Below are 10,916 nucleotides of genomic sequence, written 5' to 3' on the forward strand. Positions count from 1 at the left end.
ATGCAGCTTTGTCACTTTTATTAAGAAATACATGTACAGTTATACAAAGGATGTTTGTCAAGTATAGTATATGTGAAATTATTGTGCAAGTAAATCAACACCTAAGTTTTTATTAATAATAAGATAATATATGCCTAAAATAGTTGGAAGTGAATCTTGCTAGTTTCTGACTGAATAACAGACTCTGAGAAGGCATATTTTAGTGGTAATAAATATGTGTATGAAATATTTTCTATAGTAGAATTAAACAAAGGTATTAAAAACTACTTCTTGCATAAAGGGATACTGTCAAAGTAGGATATGATACACCCTATACTTTTTGTTTATGACAAATTTAACAAAGCATTTCAAAAAGCTGGGTTATTTTTTCTTTTTTTTTTCTTCATAGTATCTACTCAAACCTGATTAGTTAAAGGTTGTCACAGATGTGTTGATAACAGTATGGAAATTCCTCCAACTATGAACAAAGTAGGTTCAAAAGGATGTTCCTACGTCCATTTTTCCCTCAGTCCAAATTACTGTTACTTGCCCCGGCCAGTTTGGCTCAGCAGTTGAGCGTTGGCCTGCGGACCAGAGAGTCCCGGGTTTGGTTCCCGCTAGGGGCATGTACCACAAAAACAAAACAAAACAAATTACTGTTACCTTCTTACCATTCTCATTTTTATCTCTCCTGTCTATCCCTTCATCATCATATATCCATTCATTTTTAGTTTTTTCTTCAACAACAGAAAAATTTTCAAGCACACACAAAACTTTAAGTAATTCTATAGTTAGCAAGCAGATTAACAGGTCATATTAACAAAGGTGCCCATCACCTAGACTCTACCATGAGCATTTTACTATACTTTATCATAATCCATCTTTCCATCCCTCCAACCACCCATCAATACACTTACTATTTTTATGCATTTCAGAGTAAACTGAAGACATTAGTATACTTCACCCCTAAACATTTAGCATGCATATCATTAACCAGTGTTCATTTTATTTGCAGTTTCTTCTTTTAAGGGAAAATGTACATTCAATGATTTGCACAAATCTTAAGTGTACACTCAGTGAGTTTTGACAAATGCATACACCTCTGTAACCCAAACCTCTATCAATATATTGAAAATTACCATCATTCCAGAAAGTTCCCTCGTGCCCTTCCAAGTCAACTCCCCCCCCCTTGCCTCCTGCCCATCACAGATATATCTATTAATATAATACATTCACTACTTTTGCAGTTACAGACATGAGTCAATTCACAATATTTATAAACATCTCAAAAAACAATAACAGATATGACAGATTCCCCTCAGACCAGTGTTTCCACAAGCATAGCACATCACTAGCCTCAGCATTACTGAGATGGTCATTAAAAAAGCAGATTCCTGAGCCCCACTGCAGACCTTCTGTATCATAATCTCAGAGGATCAAGTTTAGGAATCTCATTTTCTGCCAGCTCCAAAGCTGATTCTGACTCAACCAAGGTGTAAGAACCCTTGCTTAGGCCTAATACAGAAGGCTTTGGCAGAGATTTAAATAACTGCCCATAGCCTGGCTTCTGTGGCTCTGTGGACTCAGTGTCATTACGTGGAATGAGAGGTCCCAATCTGGTTCCTGGCCAGGGCAGATGCCCGGGTTGCAGGCTCAATCCCTGGTAGGGGGTGTGCCGGAGGCAGCTAATCAATATTTTTCTCTCATACAGATGTTTCTATCTCTCCCTTTCCTCTCTCTCTCTAAAAAATCAATGAAAACATATTTTTTTTTAAAATAAATAACTTCCCATAACTGTTAACATCATCTATTGGTGATGGGCAGAAGTTTTGTTCCAGTAATTCTTTTACATCTTTAAAAGTTTAAAAGCAAAGAGTCCCTACATAGAGGAATTTCTATATAGCCACGTAAAAATACTCCCTTTCCATATTAACAAAAATTGGTAGAGGAGAAAAATGTGTGTATTAGGACCCAAATTTCAGTATCTTGAGATATCAAAGTGCTGTAGACCAATGAGACAGACCAGACTCAGACTCCGAACTGGGTTCAAATTGAGAGCTTTATTAGCTGTGCACGACTGTCCCATCCTACTCAGAGGAGAGAGCAACCCCGAGCTCAGGGGGAGGGTTGCTTATATAGTTGTCTTAGCCCGTTAAGGAATTTGGATTAAGGGTATGCGAGCAAGCAAGCACATACAGAAGCAGATATTTGCAGTTAGCTGTTATGCCTGAGGGAACAATCAGTTTCTGTGTACACAAAGCAATGGTTATCTATACAATGCAGTGGTTATCTATACAATGCAGTGGTTATCTATTAGCAGATAGTTCTTACCATTCCCTTAAAATCCAGGGGGCAAGGTCATGTGTTTGTCCTTTTCAAAAGAACAGTGGAATGTGTATTCCTACCGCCATCCTGAGTTTACTCGGACAGTGAAAATGGGTATGATTTTTGACTTGCCATGTGTGGCAATATCCTTTACAATGCCAGATTTACTAATTAATCACTTTTCTCCTTCCTTTTTATCCCACCACTACAGGTAGAAAAGTTCCATTCTGTCTTTAAACCCTGCAGACCCTTGGAAGGACGAATTGCTCGACTGGTTCAGAACCGACGTCCTCTGGAGTCTACTGTCCAGCAAAGACCACCTTCCTGTCCCGACTGTACCCCTAGAGTTTTGTGTAACTTTCATACCTTCATACCCAGTTCTACAGAATTGATGGCAATTTGTGATAACACACCAGCAAGTAAGACCCATAAATACCAGGAAATTGAAGACAAGATTAAGGACGAACAAAGCTTGTTTTCCACCTATGCACGCCCACCTTATTGTTACTCAGTGAAAGATCTGACTAATACCGATGACATACAACTATTTCCAAAAATCACAGATACTAGAAAGATAGAAGATTTGTACTGGAGACAGCTGTCATTAAAACACCCTCCTTTTCCTTACTGCAACCCAAACCATTACATTCAATATGAACATCTTAAATCTGCCTTACATGACCCATATGCTATATGTCAAAACCCTGTTAGCTTTAGTAAGCCTAGATTTTTACAAAATAAACCTGACTTGGAAGCTTTTGATATAGAACATTTTTTAAGCAAGCCAGAAGAACAGATGACCTTGAACACAGAAAACGATGAAGAAACAAGATCTCTTCTGGGTTGGATTCCTAGAGCTGGAGTGGCCAAGCCTCACAACAACCTGCTGGAACTTAAGAACTCTTTTTCAAAAACTAGTGCACAAAAACGTTTCCATAAATCAATTCTAGAAGACCCTAAAGACCTCAGGGATAAGGTGCATTCAGGGATGAGACACCAATTCTATGACCATAATTCCTATTATTTCTATAACTAAGATATTCATCTTTCCCTCCAAAACCCAGCCTCTTGCAAGAAAAGTATAATAGAATTTCTTCCTTGTTGCTGGATTCTGTTTTATAGAGGAGCCATAATGACCTTGTTAATGAGGATTATGTTTTCAGGAATTTAAGTTAGGATCTGATCAGAGGAACTCAGAAAAGGTGATGTTTTGACTTCTTGAGAAGTTTAACAGTTTGGCAATAAAATATTAGAACCAGAAAAACTATAGTCTTTAATCTCATTTTCAAATTATATTCCAAGGAATTTTCTAAAACAATGTGTATGACAAAATTTACATTATTGTTTTTAAAAAATGAGTATCTGGGAAAAAAAACCCTCAAATGCCCAATAATTGACAGATGTCTATACAAATTATACTACCTTAATAAAATAAATATGTGAACACTGTCCCTTTATGTAAACATTTGTACAAAATAACATTAGGTACAAAAGACAAAACTCAAATGCCCAGTTAATTGAGGGATGGAGAACTGTAAAAACTATATTACCTTAACAAAGTAAGTATGTGGGGCCTGTTCTTTTATGTAAACATGTAAATAAAATGTCAATAGAAAAGATGAAACAAAGTGCTCTGCATGCATACACTCTAAACTAGATGTTTCTTTTCCTTAAACCTTCTGATAAAGAAGCATAACCATTTCTTTAATGCAGAAAAAATGCTTGTATTGTGAAGATCTGGCAATGGCTTTAATTAGTAACTGGTGAGTTATTATGGTAAGAAAGGATGGTTTCTTAGTCCATTTGGCCTGCTATATAACAAAGTGCCATCTACCAGGTGGCTTATAAACATTTATCACAGTTCTGAAGGTTGGAAAGTCCAGGGTCACGGTGCTGGCAGATCTGGTGTCTGGTGAGGATCTCACTATAACCTCACATGGTGGAAGGGGTGACGAATCTCTGGGGCCTCTTTTATAAGGGCACTAATCCCATTCATGAGGGCTCCGCCTTCATGACTAATCACATCCAAAGGCCCCATTCTTGTAAATCACTTTGGGGATTAGGATTTCAACGTGAATTTTAGGGTAAACATGTAGACCCTAACAAGTGGCTTGATATCAATTATCCTAAAGCCAAATGTCATCATTTTTGGAAGGTCTGCAAGAGTTTAGCTAACTCCAGAGGCAGGTTAATTCACTTAATGTGCCAAAAGGTGCATTTCAGATATAGTTTATCATGGAAAGTTCATAAGGAAATTCTAGGAGGGGGTTTTGAGATTTAATGTTTTTGTTTCATAACCAACATGTCATTTGGTTACACCCTCTTTAAAACTTTTCTGGGCTAAAATTCTGGAATTTTTTTTCCAAACTCTTTTTTTATAATAGTAGTTATATTAGATATAATGGGAAACAAAATTTACATGGTAAAAATAATACTGGAGAAAACTGGGACCAACAAAGTCAATCATATGACTTTATCACAGGATACTCCATAACCTTTAAAATGTAACATTTGGAAATGTCTGAGGTGAAGGGGATAGAGTATACACGCATTCCTCAAACTAATGCGAATGTTTTATCATAAAGCATATTGTTGGTCTATGATTCCAAGGAACAAATTGTGGAAGATGCAACTCTGCAATATAGGAATTGGGGGTTTTGATTGCACATTTTCCCCTGCAACGGGGCAGAGAACTGCACTCTATGGGTATTCACTCCACCCAACTTTGACCAGCAGTGGTGCAGCCTTCTCTTCAGACATCTGTCCTAGTCATCATCTTCAACACTCCTGAGATGTCAACCCTACTCCCAACGGCTCATTGTTAAGGCTAATGGATCTGGCCTTATTTAGGTAACAGAGAATACCTACACTACAAGTATGTTCATCATGTGCTGTCTTAAAAAATATTTATGGAGGCTTCCAGATTCAGACAGACTGAACCCATACACCTCATTTCACTTACTCTAAAAAGTCCATGAAAAACTACAGTAAAGTTTTTGGTTTGTTTTTTATTGAATTTTGTTTTTGTATTATCCTATATACAAGAGCATAGGTGGATTGGGGGAGCAGAGGCATTAGGAACATTTTTGGGAAGGAGATGATTACAAACAACGGATCCTAACTAGCTAAAGACACTAGAGCCCTACACTGGCAGTGGGGAAAACAGCCCAATTTACACGTCAGAATCCTCTAAAAGGCTCCAGAACTGAGTCCCTGGAATGTATGAGGCAGGAATGGAGGGAGGTGGGGGTTACTAAATCAAGGAACATTGCAAGTGAAGACAGTTGGCTACCCAGCCCCACTCCCCAGTGCTAGGTAACTGCCCGCCCTCATCCTGGCAAAAGTCCTGAGGATTATTTTCTGAAGAAAGGTAAAACAGGATTCCTGGCATGCAGAACGCAGGCATAGCTGAAGGCTGGATACTGTTCTGAAAACGGGAATGAGTGCTTTTATCAATAAGGATCCCGGCAGGAAACGGACCCTCAAAAGCTTCCACTGAGGGGAGTTTAGTGCAGCGATTCTTCACGAGATGTGGGTAGGGTTGTGGGAACCTCAGAGGTGGGGCACCCAGGAACTAGCAACAGCAAGAAGCCTTACCACTCCCAACCCTGCAGGAAGGAAGGGCCCAGTGTTAACTGGCAATCCCAACCAGAAGCCAAGGGCAAGGGGGCTCAGGGGATACTGTCCTTAAACACCCTTGTCCTAAGGCAAAAAATGGTGGAATATGGTTCTAGATGGGCAGGAAGAGAACAACCAGCACAGTGACCTTACGAACACTGGCTCCTCAGTGAAGCGGGCAGCCCCTTCCCCGCCAGGCTACCAGGAAACCGACAGGCATCAGCCCTCCAAGAGAGGGTCCCAGCTCAGGCTCAACATCGATCGCCACATTCTGCCTTCTTTTTCCTGTTCTCACACTGTAAGCAAAGTGTCTTTTTTTGCGGTCTACTTCCTGCCACGTTTTTCATGTTTGTCCTTCGTGGGTGATTGGGCTGTTTCAAAGGGCCCCCCGAGCGTAGCGCTGAAGTGCCTGTTCCCAAGAAGTCTGTGAGGCGCCTTGGAGAGTGTGTGTTGGATTTGCTTCGCTCGGGGGCGTAGATGCTGCCTACACACCCTCCTCCTCTCCACACAAACGCGAGGGAGCGACTGGTGTTGGCAGAAAGGAAGCCGACCGGCGAGGGGCAGAGCTATAGCCCCGTCTCCCGGGCACCTGCAGAGCCTCCCCCAGTCCCAGGGCGGCCGTCGAGGGGAGACTGGAAAGATGAAGTAACAGGGTGGAGCCCCGGCCGGGGGCTCAGTGGGTAGAGCGGCGCCCGGCGGACCTGGGAGTGGCGGGTTCCCTTCGGGTCAAGGGCGCGCACCTCCGTTGCGGTTTGGTCCCGGCCCTGGTGGGGGTGAGCGGGAGGCAGCCACTCGGTGTGAGACGCGTCGTGTTTCTCTCTCTCTCCCTCCCTCCCTGTCTGAAAATAAATGTAAACATATCCTATGGTGAGGGTAAAAAAAAAAGTAACAGGGTGGAGAAAGAACAAGGTCAGGTGCACGCGTCCAACTCTTACAACTCCCGATTCCGGGCTATTCCTTCGAGTGCAGCCGGCGACCGCCGTGAAAGTAGGAGCAAGTAGGTGCAAAGGTCTCCAGCTGACGGCGACGCGGACAGGGGACGTCTCTCCGGGAAGGACCACGTCAGCGAGCACCAGGGCCGTCACCTCAGCAAGACAACGCCCTCGACCCAGCACCCGACCGCACTCTCCTCCGGGTCGGCGCACGCAGGCACTCCGAGGCGGGAGGGTGATGTCAGCCGCTCCCGGCACCACCTCCGAGCCGTACGTCCAGGGCACTGTCGTAACTGCCGGGCAAGCGAGGGTTCGACAGGAAGGGCACACACGCGATACACCCTACCCTGCTAGCAGGCATGCGCGCGCAGGTCGTGGACGCAGCCCTGGCAACAACGACCAATGAGATGCAGTAACGTCACTGCGTACCAGTCGGCCCGGCTGCACCTCGGGCCGCAAAAGGGCGGGGCGAGTTCGGTTGCACCAACACCGGTACATAGGCGCGGACCGGCGTGTCCTTGGACTCAGAGAGCGGGACGTCCGGCTTGCGAGTGAGAGTCTTGGTGTCGCGCGCGACTAAAGAGCGGTGAGCGCAGGGCACAGAGTACACAGAGGGTGGAGGCCGATCCATGGGGGCGCGCACCAGTGTCGGGGGCGCGCGGGCGGTTGGAGGCCTGCGCCTGGGGTGTCCGGGTGGAGCCCGCTCGGGCGGGCCAGGTCGGGAGTTAGGACTCCAGGCTATGGCCCGTCTGGACCCGGTGGACTACGGCTTGGCGGGGGAACCCCAGCCAACTAGGTCAGCGCTCTGAAAGCCCGGAGGCGGCTGGGAGTCAGACCCGCCTGGACGCGGTTCTCCTGTTGGGCTGAGGGGCTGTGGAAAGGATGGGCTAGACTTCCTGGGGTGAGGGTGGGAGCAGAGAACGGTGTGCAGCGCTCCTCGTTCTAGGAGGGCAAAAACTGCTGCTTCGATGAGGGGTAGTTTTTTTTCTGATCACCTGTCGCTTCTCCCCTCAACCTGCTCTGGCATCACAGGAAGTCTTCACAGTCTCCTGAAACCGGCCTGGATGGGTGACCTCGTGGTCGCCCCCAGGGAGCCCAGCGCTGGAGAATGGGGCTCTGTGGGAGACAGCCCGCCGCTGACCTCTCACCCCACAGCAGGGCAGTGTCGGGTGACCTGCGCAGTCAACCCTGATCTCCTTCTTAATGTACTTTGCCTCGTATTTAGAGAAAGAAATGGCTATAAGTTGTTGTATGAATAGGCATTCACATTTCTGTGATTTGGGGCTTAACGGACTCACCTTCAAACTTAGTCAGATTTGTGACTTTTTGTGACCTTGACATCATCTTTTGAAACCGTTTGGAACTAGGTTCCCGTTTTGCTTACTTGAGCTTGCTTTACCGCACTCAACAGATGTGCTTTTCAAGGAATCTTCCAAGTAGTATTTTTGGTATTATAGAGTCTGCAAGTGTACTAAGTAAAACAAGACTGGTCCTGGTATTTAATGTCACAGAGATTCCACTGTGTTTTTACTAGGAGGAAGGACTTAATAAATTGAGTCTTTTATTTTTAGGTTTAGAAATGGGTGATGTTGAGAAGGGCAAGAAGATTTTTGTTCAGAAGTGTGCCCAGTGCCATACCGTGGAAAAGGGGGGCAAGCACAAGACCGGGCCAAACCTCCATGGTCTATTTGGGCGAAAGACAGGTCAGGCCCCTGGATTTTCTTACACGGATGCCAACAAGAACAAAGGTAAGAGGGAGACAGTTAAATAACGCAAGCACAAATTCCATGAATGTAACCTGTGGTAAACCCTTTATCAGGCATGTAAAATACTTACCAGTACATCTCTCCTTCTTTAGGCATCACCTGGGGAGAGGCTACACTGATGGAGTATTTGGAGAATCCCAAGAAGTACATCCCTGGAACAAAAATGATCTTCGCTGGCATTAAGAAGAGTGCAGAAAGGGCAGACTTGATAGCTTATCTCAAAAAAGCTACTAATGAGTAGTAGTTGGCCACTGCCTTATTTATTAAAAATGTCTCATGACTTTTTTTTATGTGTACCATATTTAAATTGATCCCATACACCAGAATTCAGATCATGAATGGCTGATAGAACATTTCTTTTGGGCAGTCCTGATTTAAATAAGATTGGCTTGTGGTTAAATGAATATGGTCAGCTTTCTTATTTTGATGGTAATTTCAGTTCAGCGAGTACTATCACTGTTTTCCCTTTCTAAAAATATGCTTGGACTTGATTCACAATGTTCAGCTTTTCACAGAGATGGACAGTGCCATTTCGAAACCTGTTAGGAGACTGGTTTTCTATATATATAACTGGTTGTATTAATACGTTTAAATACTGAGGAAATCCTTTCACTGTCTCTTAGACCAGCAAGACTCACTTGTGTTTCAAGTTGTGTTCATGAGCCTGTTACAAGGCAAGGGCTGGAGATGAGCTTGGCAATGCCCATTTTACTCTTTGGTCCTAACTATGCCAGTTTAATTTAAATTCCCAACAGTATCTAAACTGTTGCCTTTTACTAAATGAAAGGCGTTTTAGTGTGGTTTATGTATAATACCAAATAAAGAGTATTTAACACTTCTCACATTTTATAGATGATCTATAAGGTCAGATGCTTTTAAAATTCAGTGTGACAAGATACAGTGGCAAACTTTGTGAATTCTTTAAGTCAGACAAGTTATAATTCAGGATTTTCTTGAACAACTATTCAAAAATAACTAGAATTACTATATATGTGTGTTATTGGTAATGGTGCTTTTGCCAGCTCACTAGAAGGATTAAAATAGAGAACAGATCATCAACATAAAATTGTAAATTATGTGATCATAAGGCATAAGATAATTAAAAACAAAATCACATACGATTTTTCTAATGTGTTTGATTTAATGCCTGATGCCCAGATATTAATGGTTGAAAAGTACAATAGCCCTAAATATTGATGCAACAATGTTACTAGTCATACTACTAGATTATATTTACTTGTCCTGTAGGACAGCCTGAATTAGAACAATACTTAAATAATCCATCCCTAGAATTCTTTGGCCAGTGTGAGCCCTGCAGCGTTTATGCTAAATGTGGATAGAAAAATGTGCTGCTGGTCATAGTCCTGTGGTATGTAACAGTGTATTATTTATGTACTACATTATTTCATCTGTGGTCCATACCATACATTTAGAGTAGTTCCTGGAAATTTTGTGGAGATGATGAGAGAAATTAAGTCAATTTGAGTTAATGGTAGGGAATTAAAAAATGCATCCTTGGAATTCTTTCAGAGGTAAAGCCTTTGTAATAGGATTTGTTGACTGCATATATTAGTGATATTCAGAGACAGCGTAGCAATTTGGCTTCTAACAGACAATTCTGGACCCATATGGAAGGACATAGAGGCCAGGGAGTTGATCTCTTTCTTTGCCACCTACATCAACTAAAGCCTGGGTTGACAAAGATAATTACTGAGTACCTGCTATGTTGTGGGTCAGTTATACTCAGTAAGTGCCTCTGGTTATTTACAATGTAAGTGATCATAATAAATTCAAAAGAAGGGCCATGCCCAGATATAAGGGCTATATGCTCTTAGAAACAAATAAGGACAAAAATCTAGCTGTCTTACTCATGTCTTCATTCCTAGTCCTTCATCAGAGGTGGCTTGGTGAGTGGTATCAGATGTGAGCCAGATGGCCCTGGCTGGTTTGGCTCAGCAATTCCAGTCAAAGGCACATACCTGGGTTGCAGGTTCGATTCCCTGCCCCAGTTGGGGTCGTGCAGAAGGCAACCAATTGATCTGTCTCACATCCATGTTTCTCCCTCCCTCCCACTCTTACCTAAAAATCAATGAGAAAATATTGTGTGAGGATTAAAAAAAAAAAAGCCAGATGTACTAAAGGACTTTATTCCAAGTGTCACCTACATTCTAGGTTTTGTTTAGAACAGCACTGTGTGATAAAACTTTCTGTGATGATAGATTATCCTTGTTAGGTATTGTAGCCAATAATCATGTGTGGCTCTTAAAGCCTTGAAATACAGCTAGTGTGACTGCAG

The 10,916-nt window shown here is 42.9% G+C and overlaps 2 protein-coding genes across 8 annotated transcripts in view; both read left to right on the plus strand.

Moving 5' to 3' along the window:
- The window catches only part of CUNH7orf31 (chromosome unknown C7orf31 homolog), a 42,135-nt gene extending 38,415 nt beyond the window's left edge, over positions 1–3,720 (plus strand). For 4 of the 7 annotated variants that reach the window (XM_036247418.1, XM_036247421.1, XM_036247419.1 and 1 more), the window contains one exon: positions 2,516–3,720. In XM_036247418.1, coding sequence (XP_036103311.1) covers positions 2,516–3,340 — 825 coding nt within the window. In that variant the 3' untranslated portion in view covers positions 3,341–3,720. Of the gene's footprint in view, positions 1–388; positions 469–2,515 lie in introns of those variants that run through there. The other 3 variants (XM_036247417.1, XM_036247416.1, XM_036247422.1) reach the window with 2 other exon arrangements.
- A 3,609-nt stretch (positions 3,721–7,329) lies between these two features.
- On the plus strand, positions 7,330–8,905 carry LOC118620489 (cytochrome c). Its single transcript, XM_036247603.1, has 3 exons — positions 7,330–7,440; positions 8,426–8,602; positions 8,713–8,905. The coding sequence occupies exons 2-3, from the start codon at positions 8,434–8,436 to the stop codon at positions 8,859–8,861; spliced, it is 318 nt and encodes a 105-aa protein (XP_036103496.1). The 5' UTR covers positions 7,330–7,440; positions 8,426–8,433; the 3' UTR covers positions 8,862–8,905.
- The last annotated feature ends 2,011 nt before the right edge of the window (positions 8,906–10,916 follow it).

Source organism: Molossus molossus, unplaced genomic scaffold (assembly GCF_014108415.1).
Source record: "Molossus molossus isolate mMolMol1 unplaced genomic scaffold, mMolMol1.p scaffold_m16_p_7, whole genome shotgun sequence".
NCBI classification, from domain to species: Eukaryota; Metazoa; Chordata; class Mammalia; order Chiroptera; family Molossidae; genus Molossus; species Molossus molossus.

Excerpts from the sequence above, each read along its gene's own strand:
- LOC118620489 (XM_036247603.1), top strand. The coding sequence starts at position 8,434 with ATGGGTGATGTTGAGAAGGGCAAGAAGATTTTTGTTCAGAAGTGTGCC. Across the intron at positions 8,603-8,712 it reads GGATGCCAACAAGAACAAAG|GCATCACCTGGGGAGAGGCT; the intron begins GTAAGAGGGAGA and ends CTCCTTCTTTAG.